The 24,278-nt window shown below is 40.9% G+C and overlaps 1 protein-coding gene across 6 annotated transcripts in view; it reads right to left on the reverse strand.

Annotated features, from left to right (window-relative positions):
- Positions 1-8,717, reverse strand: part of MKI67 (marker of proliferation Ki-67) — a 28,108-nt gene extending 19,391 nt beyond the window's left edge. Inside the window, exons 1-5 of one of the 6 annotated variants that reach the window (XM_054503963.2) lie at positions 8,376-8,717; positions 7,850-8,024; positions 5,400-5,478; positions 5,189-5,304; positions 1,689-1,755 (exon numbers count right to left, since the gene is read on the reverse strand). In XM_054503963.2, the coding sequence (XP_054359938.1) occupies positions 1,689-1,755; positions 5,189-5,304; positions 5,400-5,478; positions 7,850-7,941 (354 nt within the window). In that variant the 5' untranslated portion in view covers positions 7,942-8,024; positions 8,376-8,717. Of the gene's footprint in view, positions 1-1,688; positions 1,756-5,188; positions 5,305-5,399; positions 5,479-7,849; positions 8,025-8,375 lie in introns of those variants that run through there. The other 5 variants (XM_054503965.2, XM_063670399.1, XM_063670401.1 and 2 more) reach the window with 5 other exon arrangements.
- Positions 8,718-24,278: the final 15,561 nt, after the last annotated feature.

Genomic DNA, 24,278 nt, shown 5'->3' on the forward strand with positions numbered 1-24,278 from the left:
CCAAAGGAAGAAAAGCTTATCATCTGAATTATTAAGAAAATATCTAAAAAATATTACCAAAGGCAAAGAATCTAACTTCCTTAATCAATTTTAAGTTTCTTGATACATAACACCTTGCTTCTAAAACTATCTATGAGGGATGGTTATTTCCAATCTGAAGTGGAACAAGAATCTTATGACTAAACAATATAAATGAACTACTAATAAAATTATGAATATGTAAAGTATATAATCTCACTTTTGTTGTATGATTATATTCAATAGCCACAAAATTGCTGTTGAATTGCTGTCATATTTACTACATACTCCATTTCAGTACTTACTGTATCACAGACCAGTAACAGAACAAACAGTTCCTAGACTGCTGAGTGGCACATATCTAACCCACAGTTCAACTGGCTTTTTGGTTTATTTACTCCCATAGACTAGCAAGTTGCCTGGTGGCTACAGTGTGGGATGCCTCAGAAACTGGCTTCCAGCACAGGAACTGATGACCACCAGATTCAACATTAAGGCTGTTCCTCTAGGGAAGAAGCAGTACTTAAGTGGCAGAAATGGGCTGGGCATGGTGGCTCAAGCCTGTAATCCCAGCAGTTTGGGAGGCCCAGGTGGGCAGATCACGAGGTCAGGAGTTTGAGACCAGCCTGGCCAATATGGTGAAACCCTGTCTCTACTAAAAATACAAAAATTAGCCAGGCATGGTGGTATGCACCTGTAGTCCCAGCTACTCGGGAGGCTGAGGCAGGAGAATTGCTTGAACCCGGGAGGCAGAGGTTGCAGTGAGCCAAGATCGCACCACTGCACTCCAGCCTGGGTGACAAAGCGAGACTCCGTCTCAGGGAAAAAAAAAAAAGGCAAAAATGGTGAAATTCAAGAGTACCTACTGCTAATTTCAGGTGCACCTAAGATAACTCTCCTAAGCCAAGATATTCCAAGGAGCTCATCTGAAACCAGCTTTAGGAGCACTCTAAAATGTAGGAAAAAGATGAATTCTCAGGGCTTATCCTAAGCCTAAATCCCACTAAATTTCCAAGCACATGCCGACAATTGTGTTTTAATAAGCTGTACAACTAAAATACCTCTTCCACACTGATACACTCAAACTATCTAAATTTCGAAGCACGTGTCGACAATTATGTTTTCATAAGCTGTACAATTAGAATACCTGTTCCACACTGATACACTCAAACTATAGGATTCTCTCACAAGACAAAGCACAGGATCCCTCTTCCTGTTTCATGGGTCGTCTATCTATCAAAATAGAGAAGCATCTTTGGCACTCATGATTTTCATAATATGATTATTTCAGACACATAAAGATGGATGAGTACAATGACTGGGAGACAAAATGAGCCACCAGATAATGCAATTCCCAAATGTTAGCTCTATGTGTTGGGGATATCCTAATCATGGGCTTGCAAAAATCTCGTAACATACTCTAATAGACTTTTGGCTAAAAGTGTAAGACCAACTTAGTGCTCTGATTTTGAACAATAAAGAGGAAATATCATTTTAGATTATTTTAATATGTCTAAGTTCAACTTGTTTTAATACTTTAGTTACATTTTCCTACTATAACAGTAACCACCCTCTTTGTAACTGATTTCAAGTAAGAAATCATTAAAGCATACATAAATGATTTCATATCATCAAAAAGAATCAGCCCAAACTTGGATATTTTCTATCACCTGTTCACGTATTTTTCTTGGAAATTCAGTTGACTTCCTTCCATTATGAAGACTTTCATTTTCATACCTGCAGTTTATAGAACGACAAAGATCCTGATTAAAAATTTATACCCTGGGGCGGAAGTCTCCATATCCACTTAATGTCCAAGGATCAAGGAACAAACTTTGTGTTTAGTTCAAGACATCACCTTATACAAAGAAATAAATTTAGAGTTAGAAAAGTGCTTTTACACTAAAAACTAGGATTAGCTGCATCAAGTTTGTTTTGAAACACCACTGTCAGAGGCTGGGGACCCAGATTAACTTCTGATCACTGACAACTAGCCCAGGTATGATTTGACAATATTCCCTAGCACCTCCTATGACGGAAGCTAATGCACATGAGAGCAAAGTCAAGTTTCTTCCAGTTTAAGTCCGTGGAAATCATCTGATGGCTTGGAAGGCCAGCCAGGAAGCCTGTAGGTAACTGAATCTTTCTCACGTTGTGAAGTCACATACTTCAGGGTAAATAAAAAGCTACGCTTACACTACAGGGTAACTACAAAGCTATATTTTAGAACACTATGATCACTTCAGTTTCCCACATACTCACTCTTATCTGAACAAGATAGGTACATCTTAGGAAGATCACATTTAGCAAGATACATAACTGTCCTGGCAAACCTCAGTGATCAAGTCATAGAAGCAATCCTTTATTATGCATAATGAAAACTTTTTGGCCGAAGTGAAATGACCTGATTTGAATTTATAGGCAACCTAAGTAAGATCTGAAGCAGTCAGATATCTGAAACTGTTTCTCACGGTAGAGAGTTTGGAATCAAGTCTCTTTCTAAGATTCACTTTCTAATCTTTGTTGGATGTCTTTAATCATCTGAATTTATCTCAATTTGGATATCTTGTTTTGGAAAAATAGTTCAGCTCTCCAATACACATCAAAAGCTTCCTACCTATAGGCCGGGTGCAGTGGCTCATGCCTGTAATCTCAGCACTTTGGGAGGCTGAAGCAGGTGGATCACTTGAGACCAAGAGTTCAAGACCAGCCTGGCCATCATGGTGAAACGCCGTCTCTACTAAAAATTGCAAAAATTAGCCAGGTGTTGTGGCGCGTGCCTGTAATCCCAGCTACTTGGGAGGCTGAGGCACAAGAATCACTTGAACCCGGAAGGCGGAGGTTGCAGTGAGCCAAGATCACACCACTGCACTCCAGCCTGGGTGACAGAGCAAGACTGTCTCAAAAACAAACAAACAAAAACAAAAAAAAGAAAAAAGGAAAACTTCCTACATAGAAGTCTGTATTCAATAAAAATACTCTTTAAAAATGAAGGCAAACTTCCAAGAAGCACAGTAAAAGAAATGACCAGGGAATTTAAGTGGTGCATTAAAAAACAGCTAATACGAATGAAGACAATAACAGAGATCCATTTAGCGGAATGGATTTTTAAATGATCCAACGAATATGTTGTCTACAAGAGACACAATTTTGATTCAAAGACACAATCTTTTGAAATAAAAGCATGGGAAAAGATATACCACGCAAACAGCAAGCAGAGGGGAACTGGAGTACTGTACTAATATGAGATAAAATCATCTCAGACAAAAGTTATTCATAGAGAAAAAGGACATTTTATACAAGAATCAATCCAGCAAGAAGATATTCCAGTTAAACACAAGAGTTCACCTGACAACAGGTTCCGAGACAACTTAAACCATAACAATTATGAAAAGTTAAAATTAAGGGGGTGGAAAAAGTTATACTACACAAGCACTAATCAAAAGGAAATTAGTTTAGCCATACTCATCATCCAAAGGAAACGTTAAGCAGAAAAGAAAGCACTACTAAAAACAGAGGACATCTCTAAATGACAAAGAGTTCCATGCACCAACAAGACGTCATTCTAAGTTTGTACACCATAGTACAGCCTCAAAATACACAAAGCAAAAACTGATAGAGATAAAAACAAATCAAACAATCCCCAGTAGGTGATTTGAACATATCTCTTAGAATAGTAGGGGAAAATTTACTAAGATTATAGAAGATTTGAATCTAATGGGAGTGTGTGTATCTGTGTATGTGTGTGTGTGTATATATATATATAATATATTATATAGTATATAGTATATATTACATATAGTATATATTATATATAATATATATTATAAATTATATAGTATATATTATATACATACTATATAATATATATTATATATTAATATTATATATTATAATTATATATAATATACAAGACACCGTAGAATACACAGTTTTCAATTTTACGCAAGGCAGATTAGTAAGATAATTAACTATATCTGCTCATAAAGCAAACCTTGACACATTTCAAAGACTGACATTAGTCAAACGTCCATCAAGAATGAATGAATTCTGTATAGTTATGCATATTATTGTATATATTAAACATTTTTTTTCAGTGAAATACTTATGCCATGAGAAGAAACTAACTACAGAGATGTCCAACATGCTATGAATCTCACACACATAAAAGCACAAGCCAGGCACAAATGTATACATTCTTATATCACTGTTAAGGACTTCTGTAAGAACAAACAAAACTATAGTGTTCAGAGATCCATGCTTAGGTAGTGAAACTCGAGATGTTTACGATATCCTAAAAGCCAAAACGGTGGTTTACTTGCTGAGGGAATGAAGTAGTGATTAGAAAACAGCATTTTAAAAAAGCTTCTGGAAATGTTCTACATGAGCTGAGGGTGTATTAGTCTGCTAGGGCCACCATAATAAAGTCCCACAGACTGAATGCCTTGAACGACAGACATGCCCTTCTCAGTGCTGGAGGCTGGAAGTCCAAGAACGAGGTGTCAGCTGGATTGGATTTCTCTGCGCCTCTCTCCTTGACTTGCAGATGGCTGCCTTCTCGCTCGCTCTTCTCATGGGCTTCCCTCTGTTCACATGTTCCCTAATCTCCTCTTATCATGACACCAGTCATCAGATTAGGGCCCATACTAATGGCCTCAAAAAGCCTTCATTGCCTTTTTAAATGCCCTCTTTCCAAATACAGTTACATCCTAAAGTACGAGGGGTTAGGAATTCAAAATATGAATTTTGGGAGAGCACAAATCAGTCCATAATAGGTGGTGATCAAAAGGGTGTTCACATGATAAATTGACCTGTCCATCTTGTTTTGTACCTTTTTCTCTGTGTATATTTTGCTTTAAAATAAAAAAGAATAGAAAAATTTCATGCAGTTTCAAAACACTTGGAAGAAAATAACAAACTCCTTTAGGACAAGGTCAACCTCCCTCTGCATAATTATTTGCACCCAAATCCTTGAATTCCGTCACATTTTGTCCCAATTAGTCATCTTCCTAGATCCATATCCTTTTAAATTAAGATTAGTGTTGAGAATGAAAATCTGAAATACTTTGACATCCATGAACATTAAAGAAGAATGACAGTTGACTATGACACTAGTTTATGGTTAATCAGAAGATGACATTTACTGTTAGACCAATCAGCTTTTACCTACCTGAAAGAACGATCAATAATAGTTATTACATCTCCATGTTTTAGCCGTACAGGCTCATCAATAACAGAGCCATTTACTTGTGTTGGATTTGTGGAACTGAAATTATGTAATATTGCCTGCAAGTGAAAAGAAGGGGAAAATATGCAACTAATGAACAGATTAAAAGTGAACTAAAAAGCTTTAAAAGTAGATCTTCCAAAAAACCACTCACCTCCTGCTCATTGATTTCAATTTTGCAATGTTGTTTGGACACAACAGGAAGCTGGATACGGATGTCACATTCAATACCCCTTCATGCAAAAGAAGAAGGTTTTTTTGGTTGTTGCAACTTTTTAAAACATTACCTCAATTTCCCAAAATAAAACACAATTTGACTAGAATGTTTGATCTGTAAATATGACATAAAGGAGTAACAAACAAAATGGGCAACGTAAATGACCTTGCATTTTGCAAAGAACTTTTGGAAGTATTAAACATGTAACTATTAGATCTTTAAAACAGAGAGTACATGAAAACAAGGGAAAACACTAGAATACAAATTGAATTACCTTTTATATGAAAAGCTATACTTAAAAGACACAAATAAAGGAGTACTTACATCAATTTTGGAAAACGACTATTTTTAATACTCTGTGCTTTTTCAAAAACGTTTGCTTGTAATGTTAAATATGTTTAGAGGTTTAATCATCCCCAAATGTGCTTATTTGATGCTAGCACTTCTGTGCATCAGTTTCTTCATATACAATAAAGAGATTACATTAGAACCTACATCATGTGATGTTCAATTAAATGGTTGTACATGTCACTAATTTGCCTAGCACATAGTAAATGTTCATTATGGGTGAGCTTTTCATTGTTGTTTTAAAACTACACTGAATTTACTGACGGATTCAAGTCTCTAAACAATAAAAATACTAATTTGCACGCAACACACACAAAAGTCTAAATTCAACTTGTTTTTCCACAGAAAGCTAACACCATGGCAAAGTAGCGGAAGAGACAATTCCTAAACCTATACAAACTAATAATCAGAAGAGTTTGTTAGTAGGTTCCTGGAGTCTTCAGTGTTCTTGTTCTAGCCCGTGATCTTAGAAATTTGAACAAACTCTGCAATGGCCTGTCTGTTCTCCATCCGAACCTTTGGAGTCTAAGTCTCTCTTCCTAGCCAGGTCATGTGACCAAACACTTAGGAATTATTTTCTAAATTATAAAATCTTGCATGAAAATATATGCAAGGAGTACTGTATAAAAAGCAAAAGGACTGCCACTTGAGATGAAATGTTTATATTTTTCCTTTTCAAGAGAAAGGTATCTATGGAAAGTGAAAAGCTTCCTTAACCCCAGTAAAATAATTTGATTTTAAGGTAACAGGACATCTGAGCAAAGGAGAGACTATCCCTTACAACTGAGAATTTGTTTGGCAGGAGGACGACTGTAGATGGGTGTTTCTGAGCTTTGGCACTGTTGGCATCTTGGGCCAGATGCTTCTGTATTGTGGGGGCTGCCCTGAGCCTGGTAGGATGCCCACCCTGACCTCTCGTCCGCAATGACAGCGCATGCCCCCCTCCTATATTGTGACACGGAAATTCAAATGACTCCTGGAAGAAAAGATGACCCTCCTGTGAGAACCACTGCTCTCAAGAGATTGCAAATCCATGGCTCCAGCCCATGTTTCTACTGACCCTTGCCAGAATGCTAGGTATTGATCACACCCCCTATGCCAGACACCATCCCTGGCCCTGTGCACATGAGTAACAAGACAGTCTTTGCCTTTGGGGAGGTCAGCCCAGTGGGAGACAAACCCACAACTCACCCCTGAAACTGTGGGGTTGGAAATACAAGTTTTCACGCAAGGCTTCCTCGGAGGTGACATTTCACCTGATGCCTGAATGATGGAAATCACACAAGCTTGGGGAAGGGGAGAACTTTCCCATCGTAAACTTCCAAGTGTGTAAGAAGTACCAAGGTGAACAAAGGCTTGGAATGCCTTAGGCGGGAGGAGCAAGGTAGGGGATGGGGTTGGGAGGACAGGGTGAGGCCGGGATGGGATTCAGGGCCCAGACCACACAGGAAGTGACCCCCCTTCTCAGGCCTCTAGTGGGACACATGTCAGAGGCTGATAGGGGCACTGTCAGCAACTATACCTGTTATACAGGGACAGGGTTATTACCACCACCAAACAGGACAGCAACATAAGAGGAAACGTTCTCAAATTCCAGGCAGGAAGACTTTCTGTCCCATTTTCCTATTGCCACAAGGAGCCACGAGGCAAGTGTATGGCTTCCTTCCTTCATTCTCTGTGTCCCCAGTGGCCAGTGACGCCCACTGTGGAGGGACCCGGGGGCGCACAGTGTCTTCAGACGTCTGCCTGAAGCCAGTGACATATGAAGATCATCTACATCTTTCTTTATCGCAACATTAGCAAACCGATTTTTTAAATTGGCTTGATTTTTAAAACCACTTAAACATACAAACTAGCATCAAATTTATATTTACAAAACAAACAAAACACAACTATGTCAACTTAGTAACGAATCGGAGAGACACCAAGGAAAAGTGACGGCAGGGCCCAATCCTAGAGCGCGTTTCTGGACTATATACTGTGACTAAGATATTTTCCTTTCTCAAGCTAAAACGTCCGCGCGCGCCCGCAAAGCTCACCTTCCAAACAAGCAGGTGCTGAGGCTCAGGGGAAAGTGGGGACCGTCGACCCCGCTCCTTTTGATAGTAACCAGACGTCTCGTGGGCCCCATTTTCTAAACAGTAAGCTGAGTATAATCCGTAGAGGAAGGCCAGGTACCAAAAGGTTTGCAGAAGCAAATTTACAACTCTTCCACTGCAAAAGAGGTGCGGGTTACTCCGATAGCAAAGGAGCTAAGAAGGGCCGCGTGCCCAATTCGCCTATCCCCGGCCACAGAAGCGCACACCGCAGCTAGCCAGCGGGGACCCCAGGACAATCCGACCGCAGCCCCCGGCGCCCCCAGCGCCCCAAAGTCCCGCGGCTGGGGTGTTGTCGCCAGCGCCTGCGCCTCCTGGGAGCTTCCACCGAGACGCCCTCGCCAGAGCCCAGGAGGAGTCGGGCCCAGGCCGCGCGTCTGTCCCCTGCCCGTCCCCGCAGAGCTCGGGGAGTCCCCGCGCCTCAGCCCTCGACCCCGGGCAGCTCCCAGGAGTCCCGGGCGCAGCTCACCTGGGACGATCCGGCCCGCAAGGCCACTTGTCGAACCACCGCTCGTCAAGTCGCACCCAAAGTCCGCCGCAGGAGGAGCCGGCGCCACGCTCACCTCCGCCCGGTAAGCTGCGCCCGCCACGCTGCGCCCGCCACGCCCCGCACACACCGGGCCGCAGCCCGCGGGGCCGCGCTCGCTCCGCCCCGGCCTGCAGTCCCCGCTGCTCCCGCCGCCGCCCCTGACGGGGACCCGGTGGCCCTACAGGTTACGTCCCCGGGCGCCCGGCTCTAGCGGCGCCCGCCGAGTCCTCCCGCCCGTCCGCCGCGTCAGCCCGCCACTTCCTTCTTCCAGCCCGGCGCGCCCGCCCAATTCAAACGAAAACGAAGATTCAAATTCTGGCGCTAAGCGCTGCGATTGAACGGGAAAGCGCGGCATGGGACCAATAGGAAGGGCGCGCAGGGCGTGGGCGGGGAAACCGGGCTCCCGGGGCGGGGCTGTCGTGTCCGCGGGCGAGCCATTCATTCACCCGGAGGAAAATACCTGGGTGCATCCCCGGCAAGGGCGGCTGGCGGAGGGCAGAGTGGAACACGCTCCCACCGAGATAACCCGTCCTGCCATCCTTTTCTTAAAGGACCAAACACCTGGGACACTATAACGTTACTCGTTGCCAGAAGATTTAAAACTGCTAAAAATTAAAAACAGGCGGGACGCGGTGGCTCACGCCAGTAATCCCCGCACTTTGGGAAGCTGAAGCGGGAGGATCCCTTGAGCCCGGGAGTTCAGAACCAGCCTGGGCCACCTGGAGAGAACCCATCTCTACAAAAAATTAGCCAGGCGTGGTGGCGCGCCTGTAGTTCTAGCTACTGGGACAGCTGAGGTGGGAGGATCGCTTGAGCCCCGGCGGTCGAGGCTGCAGTGAGCTGAGATCGCGCCACTGCACTCCAGTCTGGGAGACAGAGCAAAGCCCTGTCTCAAAAAAAAAAAAAAAAAAATCGAAACCTTCCTCTTCAGTGCATACATCTTACCAAACACAAACACAACCAATTATATAAAGTTGTTTGGTGTGTCTTTTCCTGTTATACGTGTATTCTCTTTTTCAAAAGCACAGAAAGAAAGGTCATAACATACACAACACTATTCTATACTTTGTGTTCTCTGCTTTTAAATATCCTGAGGCTATCTCCACTAAACACATTCTCGCTTTTACTCTCTGTTTGATGGCTGCAGAGTACTGGGCTTCGGGAAACCATAATTTACTTAATCATTACTATTGCCACATATTTAGGTTTACAATGTTTTGTTATTAGAAAACATTCTTCAGTTGAAATGCCTTGTGCATGCCAAGATGGGTGAATCCTAAAATAATTCTACACAGGATTCTATCGGGGTCTGCTTCAGTTGCGCTGGTGGCCATGTGGGCTCAGTAGGCCACCTGGGGTGAAGTGAATGGAGCCTAAACACGCTTTTGGTGACAACCTCCTCGCTGCCCCATCTCACCTCCTCCAGCTCCCCAGCAACCCTTGGAGTTTGGCTCCCTTGATCAGGAGCAAGGGTTCTCGCTGTGTGGAGGGGACCTCTGAGAACTTCCTATTCCTTTCAGGGGAGTCCATGAGGTCAAAACCACGTCTCTAATGACCCTCTGTGTTACTTGCCCTTCTCATTCTCATGCTCCCAAGAGTGTGGGGTGTGGTTCTGCAAATGCAGAAGCAGTGAGGAGACTCCCAGTGTCTCCGTTTCAACCAGGTATTACAGAGATTTACAAAAATGTGAACTAAAGCGCTGTTTTCATTTTGTTGTTGTTGTTTTCCATAAAAATAAGTTATTGGTGTTAGCATGAAATAGGTGCATCACTATCTTAAAATGAATCAATAAATGAATATTTTTAAATTCCTTAGCCTTAACTTAAAATATATAAATATAGTAGATATAACCCATCCGCATTAACAAGAATTCCTGGTGGTTCTCAATAATTCTTAAGAGTGTAAAGGGACCACAAGATTGAAAAGACTGAACCCTCTGCTCTAGAGCAACTACAAAGATATCAGCTGCTGATGGAAATAGAGAAACTGGGAAAGCAACATAAAAGCATAGGAAAGCAACTCTAAATTGTATGGGCCAAGTCTGATGTAGAAAAATTCAATGCAGGGATACTATTATATAAATGTTTTAGGGGGCATGAGTTTCCATGTTTTCCCCCATTAAACTATCAAACAAAGCTCACCACTGCATAACCCCATAAAATACAACTTTTCTCGTCCTAATTACTGCTTGTTTCCAGAGACAGTTCTTCCACCCTCATGGATGCAGCCTAATTAGAACTAGAAGGTGCTAGGCCAGGCGCAGGGGCTCATGCTTGTAATCCCAGCACTTTGGGAGGCCGAGGTGGGTGGATCACGAGGTCAGGAATTCAAGACCAGACTGACCAATATGGTGAAACCCCATCTCTACTAAAAATATGAAAATTAGTCGGGCATAGTGGCGCATGCCTGTAGTCCCAGCTACTTGGGAGGCTGAGGCAGGAGAATCACTTGAACCCGGGAGGCAGTGGTTGCAGTGAGCCAAGGTCACGCCACTGCGCTTCAGCCTGGGCAACAGAGCGAGACTCCATCAAAAAAAAAAATAGAAAAGAGAGAGAGACAGAAAGAAAGAATGAAGGAAAGAAAGAAAGAGAAGAAAAGAAAAGAAAAAGAAAGAAAGAAAGAGAAAGAAAGAAAAAGAAAGAAGGAAAGAAAGCAAGAAAAGAAAAACATTTTGAGTTACTTCTTTGAAACATTTTGAGTTACTTCTTTTCTGTTGTTGTTGTTGTTTTTCTTTTTTGAGATGGAGTCTTGCTCTGTCCCCCGGGGCTGGAGTGCAGTGGTGCAATCTCTGCTCACTGCAACCTCCGCCTCCCGGGTTCAAGCGATTCTCCTGCCTCAGCCTCCCAAGTAGCTGGGATTACAGGTGTCCGCTGCTAAGCCCAGCTATTTTTTTTTTTTTTTTTGTATTTTTAGTGGAGATGAGGTTTCACTTTTTTTTTTTTTGAGACTGAGTCTCGCTCTCTTGCCCAGGCTGGAGTGCAGTGGCACCATCTTGGCTCACTGCAACCTCTGGCTCCTAAGTTCAAGCAATTCTCCTGCCTCGGCCTCCTGAGTAGCTAGGACTACAGGAGTGAGCCACCACGCACGGCTAATATATTTTATATATATATATATATATAAAAAATATGTGTGTATATATGTATGTGTGTATATATATATAAAGTATACCGTCGCTATATATATGTATATATGTGTGTGTATATATATAGTATACTGTCTCTATATATAGTATATAGTGTGTGTGTATATATATAGTATACTGTATATATAGTAATTATATATAGTATACATACTATATATAGCAATTATATAGAGAGTATATATACTATATAATTACTGTATATTACTATATATATAACTATATATATTACTATATATATTACTATATATATTACTATATATAACTATATATATTACTATATATAACTATATATATTACTATATATAACTATATATTACTATATATATAACTATATATATTACTATATACATAACTATATATATTATTTTATATATATATATATATAGTAATTTTAGTAGAATCAGGTTTTCACCATGTTGGCCCGGCTGGTCTCGAATGCCTGACCTCAAGCAATCCGTCCGCCTCGGCCTCCCAAAGTGCTGGGATTACAGGCGTGAACCACCGTGCCCAGCCTTCTTCCTGGCTTTTAATCTGGTCTCTTGTGGGGAGGTTGCCCACACTTTTCTTCCCAACTTTATTCTCTGTTACGTAAGTCAGGGACAATGTATAGTTCCTTCCAGACTTCCGTGTTCTACTTTCGTTGATCTTGGACCTAGAAGTTGGTTTTGTAGCTCCATTTTCGGAGTTTCGCTTTTTTCATGATCTTTTTTCCATTTTCATCTCCTTTAAATTGTTTACTACTAATATAGGAAAACTAGGGGTGTATTGTTCTTTATTGGTTATGTTTCTTGTTCTTGGACACAAAGGCATTCCCTAGGGAAATCAGAAGACACCTACAAAATTCCAATAATGATTGAAACAAATCTCAAAATTCAACTAAAAGTAAACTCAAAAAGAAATGCATTTAAAAATTTTAGGCTGATTAATTTTTTAAGATGTCAGTAATCTAAGATATCCAATATGATGCTTTGCCAATTTATGAACAAGAAAAATCTGATTATAACAGCTTACATTATAGCAAAATGCCCCATTACACAGGCATCAAATGAATTTCTTATCACTTAGTCATCTCTGCTAAAACAAAACAAAACTCATCATTACTGGACTTTCGTCATACTTCTCTCCACACACTAGTAACCTCTCTAACAACTCCAACAATTATGTTGACTGCAGAATACACATTCCCTGTATGTACCGCTCTGATTGTTTTACTATTTCTACCCAATGCTCCCGGTGATAGTGTCTAGAGCAACATAAGACTAAGCTGCCCATCTTTTCACTGAATAATTTTTCACACATTTGAAGATGAACACAACTCATTCACTTCCTGAAATATTCTTGTTAAAATTTTTATTAGCAGTTTCTGTTGTTGTTGTTGTTGTTGCTGTTGAGATGGAGTCTCGCTCTTTTGCCCAGGCTGGAGTGCAACGGGCATAATCTCGGCTCACTGCAACCTCCACCTCCTGGGTTCAAGCAATTCTCCTGCCTCACCCTCCTGAGTAGCTGGGACTATAGGCATATGCCACCATGCCCAGCTAATTTTTGTATTTTGGGTAGAGATGGAGTTTCATCCTATTGGTCAGGCTGATCTCAAAATCCCGACCTTAGGTGATCGGCCTGCCTCAGCCTCCCAATGTGCTGGGATTACAGGCATGAGCCACCGCACCCAGCCTTATTAGCAATTTTGACTAGTTCTTCCTTTTCCCGCACTTAGTCTGTTCCTCTATAATGCCTGAAGGATTCTTTACTATTACCTGCAGTTATTGCCTGTGTTGAATGCAGACATCTTTGAGAGAAGGTCTAAGAATAAATTCAGGTGGCATATACATTCTACAATCATGGAGATCATGCAATGATTATGGGATAGCTGCCACCACCTTATCTGCTGTGGCCCAGTGTCCTTTAGTTTTCATGTTCCTTCTGTTTTTTTAAAGGTTCAATATTTATTGCAGTGAATTGCATATTTCTTCCTCTTAACACATGGGCTTTTTTCAATGTTCAGGTGCAACATGTTGCTTTCATTTCAGTGTTAAATTGCTCTCTGGTGTCCATTAAGTATTCCAGTGTCTTTATTTTATTGGTCCTCAGGACTCTTCCAAATATTTTTAAAGGTTTTCCTCTCTCAAAACCACTTGTCTTATCCTCAGCATCATCTTGTATTTGTATGATCTTTTTGAAGCCAGCCAGATGTTCTCAAGGTTGAGCCCTTTCCTCAGGGGCTGGTGGGTGACTGGCTGCCAGTTACATTTTATCCTGAGTCAGGAACATCTGTTGTAAATGATATACTACCAATGGTAAAGAAAAAATACCATCTATTAGTTCCCACCCCAAAACATCATAGTGTTAGGAGTAAAGGCAACCAATTCAAACTCTCTAGAGTTATTGGCAGAGGTTTCTTTCCTAAATTAGTTTCTTCAAACTTTTTTCAAGCAAAATTTCTGAATCTGAAAGAGTGACAAGACATTTGTTCATCATTTGTGGTTTCTTCTTCGCTGGAGTGTTGAGCATTTCAGTTAGCCGTGTTAAATGAAGATATTTGAAAAGGAATTAACGTATTGCCTGTAAATGCAAAGGATCATCCCAATCCCTACATATAAAAACCAAATGATTGGGAATAAACATCAGATTACTGCCTAGATTTCTGGCTGGGCTAGTCCTGAAATAAGGTGATTCCATGAATATTGTACTCAATTTTTTTAGAGTTCAGTGAGAAGATACACAATATATCTTCTCATCTTTCCCTTTCCTGTTTGAAAATAAATCAAATGACAGTAAACTATCGCAAGGACAAAAAACCAAACACCGCATGTTCTCACTCATAGGTGGGAACTGAACAATGAGAACACATGGACACAGGAAGGGGAACATCACACTCTGGGGACTGTTGTGGGGTGGGGGGAGGGGGGAGGGATAGCATTAGGGGATATACCTAATGCTAAATGACGAGTTAATGGGTGCAGCACACCAGCATGGCACATGTATACATATGTAACTAACCTGCACATTGTGCACATGTAACCCTAAAACTTAAAGTATAATAATAATAAAATAAATTTTAAAAAAAGAAAATAAATCAAATGAAAGCAGTTGACCTCGGTCATCTACCAACCAATCCCCAAGTGGAGCTCTGGCAGGAGGACAGGACTTGGCCATCGGTGCCTTCACCTCCTGCCTCCTCTCCAGGTTCTAGAATCCTAGTGCCCTTGGGCTCTCTTCTAAACATCTCAGGTCCTAAAGTTCTGGATTTAATATAAAAAGAAAATGCTCCTGCATTTTATAAAATCACAGAGGGCTGTTCATATTTAGTGTTGTCAAGTAAACATGTATTAGAAAAACAGCTGGTATCATCATGTTTCTATTTTAACACCAAAAAAATAGTATTGACATAATGTCAAGAAAAAAAAAGAACACCAAATAATGAACTTTAAGTGGAACATTTAAGTTTCTGAAACATTGATATTAATCCATGTTCTTATTTTTTCATCGTGACAAGGATGGATGAAACACTTTCTACAGCTGGAGTCCATCTACAAGATGTTTTTGGAAATCCCTGTTTGTGAAGGTCCCACTCAATCCTACCAATCTACCCATCTCACTTTTTTTTTTTTTTTTGAGACGGAATCTCGCTTTGTCCCCCATTCTGGAGTGCAGAGGCACGATCTTGGCTCACTGCAACCTCTGCCTCCTGGGTTCAAGCGATTCTCCTGCTTCAGCCTCCCAAGTAGCTGGGATTACAGGTGTGAACCACCATGCCCAGCTAATTTTTGTAGTTTTAGTAGAGATGGGGTTTCACCATGTTGGCTAGGCTGGTCTTGAACTCCTGACCTCGTGATCTGCCTGCCTCGGCCTCCTAAAGTGCTGAAATTACATGTGTGAGCCCCCGCACCCAGCCTCCATCTCGCTTTTAATATTTCTTCTACCACAGCCTTTCAGGCCTTATTTAAATACCCCAGATAGTCTTCAGCAGATATTGGTGTATTTGTATCAAAAGTTACTTATATTAGGGGTTATCATTGTTTGAATTCCTAGGAAAGTGTCTTCAAAAAAGAAATGCTTGAAATAATTCAGTGTTCCATGTGCTGAGTATTTAAATGTCCATTTACTTTACCTGAAAAATACTTTGATATTATGGTAGTAATAATAATCACAGTAATGTATAAAGTTACACATATATGAATGCCTCAATAGATGTGCATAACAGGTCATATGTACTCAAAATATTTTGCTGGATGAGACATTCTGTGAAAAACTTTGCTACCTCCTTTTTCTTTCTTTCTTTCTTTCTTTCTTTCTTTCTTTCTTTCTTTCTTTCTTTATAGCTAAATGTGTTTATCTTTATGTGGCTGTTTGGTAAGTAGCTTCCATGGGCTACAATGAGGAACACAGCAACTCTTCCATTTTAACATCGGCCATGAAATCAAACAAGATTCCTTTTCAGCAGTTTAATCTCAAAGCCTCCCAAAGCTTCTCAAAAAATAAATAAATAAATAAAAAAGCCTCCCAAAGCATCGCAGTACAAACAACTGCTCTATTTATACAACCCAGGAAGATTAAACCCTGGGTGCCTGGCATGGTTCTAATCCAGTACAACCATCACCATGTCAATTCCCACTTTTACTGAGATGGAGATTCAAGTGGCAACATTTCCTCAACTATTAATGATTTAAGAAAACCATTTTACAGTGTTTCCAGGAACAGCTATGCCCCCTGGAAGGAAAGCACGTCTTAACAACACAAAATAGTGGTCAAAACCAATTACTTAACACTGGGACAATCTATTATTATAAAGTCAGTAAAAGAGGCAAGTATAATAGCAACAGCTTTCCTCACCATAAGGCAGCTGCCAGGTTTCTACATATCTTCTGCTCTCCAGAGTAAAGATGTGCATTTGACATTTCCATACCTATTATATGCAGGACATGTGATCCCGAGAAACTGTCAGAGCCTTTTTCTTGTACCCCAAACCAGCTTTCTGTTCCTTGAATATTAAAACCCCAGGAAGTTGCCTGCCTTATTTATACCAGTATCCCTCTCACAGCAGACAGACAGATAGAGCACACAGCAACACGGTCACAAATAGTAAAAATAACAAATAGTAAAAATAACAAAGAGTTATGATTTGTAAGACAAAGGTTATGTTTTCAAATGAACGACATTCATTGTAAAAATTTTGTTGAAAACAAAGTACTCGTACCTTCTAAATATAAATCATAAATAAATAAAACTAATATAGATTTGAATCTAATGGACATATATAGATTGAAGACTGCAACCAACAGTTGTAGAATACACATTCTTTTCAAACACATAACACACAGATTAGTAAAAATTGCAGCCATATCTGATCACAAAGCAAATGCCAACACATTTCAACAACTAGAAGCTATTGAAATGTCCATCCAGAATGATAAAATTTTATATAATTATGTATATTATTTATTTTTCTTTCTTTTTTTTTTTTTCAGAGACAAGGTCTTGCTCTGTTGCCAAGGCCAGAGTGCATTGGCACAATCATAGCCCACTGCAACCTCAAACTCCTGGGCTCAAGTGATCCTCCCACCTCAGCCTCTGAGTAGCTGGGACCACAAATACACACCATCATGACTGGCTAATTTTTAAATTTTTTGAAGAGATGGAGTCTCACTGTGTTGCCCAGGCTGGTCTTGAGCCCTGGGCCTCAAGTGATCCTCCTATCCTTGGCCTCCCAAAGTGTTGGGATTACAGGCATGAGCCACTGCACCTGGCAGGTATATTATTTCAATCAAATAGTTAATGTAAACAAATGACAACTACAATCAATGTTTTATGATTCTCATAAGGACTAGAGACATCAGACATAATTACATACTTTACTATTTAATTTTTATGAAGTTTAGTAATGTGAGACAAAATATAGTGTTCAAAGATTCATATTTAAAAATAAAACTCAGGCTGGGCACGGTGGCTCACATCTGTAATCCCAGCAGTTTGGGAGGCTGAGGCAGGAGGATCACTTGAGGTCAGGAGTTTGAGACCAGCCTGGCCAACATGGTGAAACCTCGTCTCTACTAAAAATACAAAAATTAGCCAGCTGTGGTGGCGGGCGTCTGTAGTCCCAGCTACTGGGGAGGCTAATGTTCTGTGCAGGAAACGCATGAGGGGAGAAGAAAAGGCACACACACAATACTTTTAAGGGTAAACAAGCTTTACCCCATGTAAATGGCAATGCAGATATAATAAGGAAATGATAGAATAAGAAAATCAATATAATAAGGATATTGTTATAATAAGCAAATTGCAATGAGAAGAGGAGAAGGGAAAAGATACTTACACTCACCAGACTGTGGAGGATTCACCACCAAACTGGGAAGCAACATCTTGGGATCCAAAGTCGACCACTCGTCCATGCAGACAAGGAGGGGTCTCATGAAGCTTCTGCGCAGTCTAAGACCCTAGCTCTTTTTGTAACGAGTTGTTTGGCATGAGGTCCAGTTACGAGGGCCCTTCGTGACGGGGCTCAAGGAACACAAAAAGGTCAACTTGTTTTTGCAATTATCTATTGTTTTTCAATAACTAACATATAGGAATAGATTGAAACAGGGATTTCTCTGAAACAGTGCTGGATGAACGTCTTAAGGGGCTCACACAACCTGTTCCAAGACTTGGTGACCATTGTTTCTGTCCACATCCAAATGAGTTCACATTTAATATTTAACTATTCCTCCACAAGGCTGAGGCAGGAGAATTGCTTGAACCCAGGAGGAGAAAGTTTCAGTGAGCCGAGATCATGCCACTGCACTCCAGCCTGGGTGACAGAGTGAGACTCAAAAATAAATAAATAAATAAAATAATAATAATAATAATAATAATAATTTTTAAAAAAGTTAAGGCCCTGCGTGGTGGCTCACGCCTGCAATCCCAGCACTTTGGGAGGCCAAGATGGGTGGATCACAAGGTTAGGAGATCGAGACCATCCTGGCTAACACGGTGAAACCCCATCTCTACTAAAAATACAAAAAGCCGGGCATGGTGGCGGGCACCTGTAGTCCCAGCTACCTAGGAGGCTGAGGCAGGAGAATGGCATGAACCCGGGAGGCGGAGCTTGCAGTAAGCCAAGATTGCACCACTGCACTCCAGCCTGGGTGACAGAGTGAGACTCTGTCTCAAAAAAAAAGAAAAAAAAAAAACAAAAAAAAACTCAAAGTATTTTTTATCATGTTATAAAAGCCACAGTGACAGATTCTGTGATGAGAGAAAGAAGTCGTGGTTAGAAGACAGGATGGAAGAAGCCTCTGGACTTGGTTTTATTTCATGACTTGGTTTAGTTACATGAGTGTTTGCTTCCTGATAATTAAACTGTAAGACTCATGCAGAGTTTTACATTCAGCCTTCTCCACAAAGTAAGTTCTTTTAGGACCAGATCACTTCTTTGGCCTGGTTATCTGTACTCGAATCCTTGAATTTGATATTTAAGCCCAATTTCTCATTTTTTGAATGGATCCAAATTATACCACAGTGGCATAAAATTTTTTTGAGCTGAAAACATTTGAGAATCAAGAAATGCAGACAGAAGCTTTGTCTGAATTATGCCCTATCCTCACCCCATTATCAGACTATGGAGTTTACAGATAAGCCCCTATCTTCAGCTATTGGCTACTTTCTTTGTGCTCTTCTGAGAATGGATATTAACAAACAAAATGAATACACTTTGTCTTTTCTCTTGTTAATCTCTTGTTAATCTGGTTTTTGTCATTTATTTTATTTTTTGAGTCAGGATCTCACTCTGTCACCCAGAGTGGAGTGCAGTGGTGAGATTTCAGCTCACTGCAACCTTAACCTTCTGGGCCCAAGCTCAGCCTCCTAAGTAACTGGGACTATAGGTGCACACCATCATGCTGGGCTAATTTTTGCTTTTTTTTTTTTTCCAGAGACAGGGATTCACCATATGGCCCAGGCTGGTCTCCATCTTCCGGGCTCAAGCAATCCACCCACCTCCTTCTCCCAAAGTGCTAGGATTACAGGTGTGAGCCACAGTGCCAGGCCAGTTTTTTTTTTTTGTCGTTTTAATTTGCAAGACTCCAAACACTGATTCTAAGAGTCTAGAGGAAAAATTATTTCTTTCTGACAAATTCTAGGTCTATATGCCATTCCATTTGGAAAATGTATTGAGAATTACAACCTGAAACCTGTTAACATTCATCAACATTAAAGATGGATCACTGTTGAACTGTTTCAACGGTTTATGATAAATCACAATATGACATTAATTGTTTGCAAAATTAGCTTTTACCTACCTGAAAGATCAATCAACAATAGTTATTATATTTCCATGTTTTAGCTACACAGGCTCATTAATATCAAACCCAATTAACTATGTTGGATTTGTGGAGTGGAAATGAAATAATATGGCCTACAAGTAGAAAGAAGAGAACAACTGCTAACTAATCAATAGGCGGAAAGTGAAAGGAAAAGCTTTAAAAGTGGGCTTTCAAAAGCCCTGCTCTTTCATCTGCATTTTGCAATGTTGATGTGTCACTAAGGGAAGCTGGCTGCAGATGTCACATTCCACTCCCCTTATTTCAAACGAATGGAGATTTTTGTCTGGTTATTGCACCTTCTAAACCAAATACATGAATTTTTCTTTTTCTTTCTTTCTTTTTTTCTTTCAAGATGGAGTTTCACTCTTATTGCCCAGGCTGGAGTGCAATGGCATGATCTTGGCTCACTGCAACTTCTGCCTCCAGGGTTCAAGAGATTCTCCTGCCTCGGCCTCCTGAGTAGCTGGGATTACAGGCATGTGCCACCATGCCTAGCTAATTTTGTATTTTTTTAGTAGAGACAGGGTTTCTCCACGTTGGTCAGGCTGATTTTGAACTCCCGACCTCAGGTGATCTGCCCACCTTGGCCTCCCAAAGTGCTGGGATTACAGGGGTGAGCCACCGCGCCTACCCTTGCATGAATTTTTCAAACTAAAAAAAACAAAATTCACTAGATTTTTTTTGTTTTTTGGGACGGAGTTTCACTTGCGTCGCCCAGCCTGGAGTGCAATGGCGCAATCTCGGCTTACTACAACCTCTGCCTCCTGGGTTCAAGTGATTCTCCTGTCTCAGCCTCCCGAGTAGCTGGAATTACATGCACCCGCTACCATGCCTGGCTGATTTTTTTTTTTTTCTGTATTTTTAGTAGAGACGGGGTTTCACCATGTTGGACAAGCTAGTCTAGAACTCCTTATCTCAGGTGATCCGCCTGCCTTGGCCTCCCAGAGTGCTGGGATTAGAGGCATGAGCCACTGCGCCAGGCCTAAAAAAAAAAAACATTGACTAGTATGTTTGAACAGTAAATATAATGATATAAATGAGTAACTTATTGGGCAATGTAAGTGATTTTTCACTGTGCAAATGACTTTTGTAAATATTTTATCAGTAACTTCTTAAACATTAAAAACTAAGAGTACTTAAAAAAACACAATAAAATACAAAAAGTACAAAATTGAATTGCCTTTTATGAAAACAGCTATGCTAAATGACAGACAAGGAGTACTTGAGGTAAATGTGGAGAAAGAGAAATTATTGTTAATATTTTCTGCTTTTGTCCTCAAAACCACTGTGGGTTTAAAGTTTAAGTTATCTCTACAAGTGCTGTGTTTTATGCTAGCACTTAACTGTGCCTTAGTATCTCCTTTTACAAAAAACAGGATCAATTAATGCCTCAAAATATTGTTCAAATAAATGAGTTATTCATGTCCTTCTTGTCCCGGCACCCGGTAAATGCCCTTGTATGGTAGCTTGCGATTGTTGTTTAAACCCACACTGACAGCCTCTATAGTCTCCTAACTTTTAAGTTACTATTCTGTTAGGTACAAGAAAGTGTTACCTAGATTAATCTCCTCCTTTCACAAAGAGATAACAGTAGCAGTTCCACCAGAAGAGAAAATTCCTAAGACCACACTAAATTCATTAAGAGTTTATAGTAAGATTCCTTGGATCTTTGATGTTCCTGTTCCATCCTGTGATTTTTTTTTTTTTTTTTTTTTTTTTTTTTTTTTTTTTTTTTTTTTTTTTGTGACAGAGTCTTGCACTGTCATCGGGGCTGAGTGTAATGCTGCGATCTTGGCTCACTGCAACCTCCACCTCCTGGGTTCACACGATTCTCCTGCATCAGCCTCCTTAGGAGCTGGGATTATAGGTGCCCACCACCATACCAGGCTAATTTTTTGTATTTTTAGTAGAGACAGGGTTTAACCATGTTGGCCAGACTGGTCTCAAACTCCTGACCTCAGATGATACACCTGCCTTGGCCTCCCAAAGTGCTGGAATTACAGGTGTGAGCCACCATGCCTGGCCAGTTTCCTCAAACTTTTAAAATCACAGGATGGGCTGGCGCAGTGGCTCACACCTGTAATCCCAGCACTTTGGGAGGCCGAGGCGGATGGATCACCTGAGGTCAGGAGTTCGAGACCAGTCTGGCCAACATGGTGAAACCCTGTCTCTACTAAAAATACAAAATTAGTGGGGTGTGGTGGTGGGTGCCTGTAATCCCAGCTACTGGGGAGGCTGAGGCAGGAGAATTGCTTGAACCCGGGAGGGAAGGTTGCAGTGAGCCAAGATCATGCCACTGCACTCCAGCCTGGCAACAAGAGCAAAACTCCATCTCAAAGAAAAGTTTGAGGAAACTGTATAATCTCTTCTCTATAAAAATCTTGGGATTAGAAGAATGTCTCCTCCTAACCATGTCACCTGACCAAACACTTCGAAATTGGTTTCTAAATTATAAAATCTTGAATAGAAATATACAAAAGTGTCACTGTATAATAACTAAAATGATTACCATTTGAGACCAAAATGTGTTGTTGTTTTCCAAGAGAAAGGAAGCTAGAGAAAATGAACAGCTTTTTAAAACCCAGGGAGATAATTTAATTTTCAGGTAACAGAACATGTCAGCAAAAGAGAGACTGTCTTAATAGAACTGAGAAATTGTTTGGCAGGGGGTCATTATACATCAGTGCTTCTTAACCTCTGCGTTATTGACATTTCCCACCAAACAGTGCCTCACTGTGGGGGGCAGAGTCTTATTCACTGCCGGGCACTTAGCATCCCTGACCTCTGCTCACTGAAGACAGTGGCCAGCCTCTACCTCATCCTGACAAAGAAAAAAATCTACTGTCCTTGCAAATCTCTCCTGGGGGGCAATATGGCCCTTGGTTAGGAACCAGTTCCATCTACTGGTTTCAAACCCAAGTCTCCAGCTCACATTTCTGCTGGACAGTTAGTTACCAGAATGCCGAGTACTGATCATGTCTTATATGCCGAACACCAAACCTGGCCCCGCATACGTAGGAACAAGATGATCCTTGCCCTTGGGGAACTGAGTCTGGTGGGAGAAACAAACTCAAAATTCATTCCTGATGTTGTATGTTAAGAAAGACAAGTTTTCATTAATGGGTTCATCTGATTTGACATTCATTTTGTTGCTATTTTTTGTTTTTAGTTTTTTGAGACAGAATGTTACTCTGTTGCCCAGGCTGGAGCGCAGTGGTGTGATCTCGGCTCATTGCAACCTCTGCCTCCTGGGTTCAGGCGATTCTCCTGCCTCAGTCTCCCAAGTAGGTGGGATTATAGGCACACGCCATGACACCTGGCTAATTTTTGCATTTTTAGTAGAGATGGGGATTCACCATGTTGGCCAGGCTGGTCTTGAACTCCTAACCTCGAATGATCCACCTGCCTCAGCTTCCCAAAGTGCTGGAATGGATTGTAGGCATGAGACACCGTACCTGGCCTTATTTTATTTTTATAAATGGCATCTTGTTTTTTTACCCAGGCCGAACTCAAAATTCTCTGGGCTCAAGGGATCCTACAGCCTCAGCCTCTCCAGTAGAGGCTACAGCTGTGCACATGTGAGGTGGCATTTCACTAAAATCTGAAGAATGGAAATAAATCACTCACTCAAGTAGGAGGGTGGGGAGAACTTTCCAGTGATGAAGTTCAAACAGTGTAAAAGTGCCAAGGTGAACAAGAGCTTGGAATGCTTTGGGCGGGAGGAACAAGGTAGGGGATGGGGTTGGGAGGATGAGGCAAGGTTTCAGGGCCTAGACCACACAGTGGGGGACCCCTTCTCAGGCCTCTGGAGGGACACGCGTTAAGAGGCTGACAGCAGCACTGTTAGTAACTGTGCCTGTTATACAGACACAGGGTTATTACCACCACCAAGCAGGAAGGCAAGAGAAGAGGAAACCTTCCCAAATCACAAAGAGGGGGACTTGTCCTCCCATTTTCATATTTCCACAAAGAGCTGAGAGCCATTCAAGGCCTCCTCTCTTCATTCTCATAGCAGCCCTAAGTAGCCGGTGGTGCCCAGTGAGGAGAGATTCAGGTAAATACACTGTCCTCTGAAGACGCCTATAGCCAATTAGGTTTAAAGTTATCTACTTCTTTTTCCATTCCAAGATTTTTTTTTAATCAAATCAATTTTAAAATTTTGGCTTGATTTAAACAATCATACACAGAGGGTGGGGAAAAAAAAGAAATAAAACTTTGTAAGTATAAGCATTATTTTAAAAATTACGTTTGGTCCTAAACACTCTCTTGATTCTGGTGATGGTTTCAAGAGCATTCAACTTTATTAAATTTTACACTTTGAACACATACAAAGCTTTCTGTATTCCAATTAGACCTTAATAAAATTGTGCTTAAAAAAATAAACAAACCAAAACCGAAACAAAC

Source organism: Pongo pygmaeus, chromosome 8, assembly GCF_028885625.2.
Source record: "Pongo pygmaeus isolate AG05252 chromosome 8, NHGRI_mPonPyg2-v2.0_pri, whole genome shotgun sequence".
Classification (NCBI taxonomy): Eukaryota; Metazoa; Chordata; class Mammalia; order Primates; family Hominidae; genus Pongo; species Pongo pygmaeus.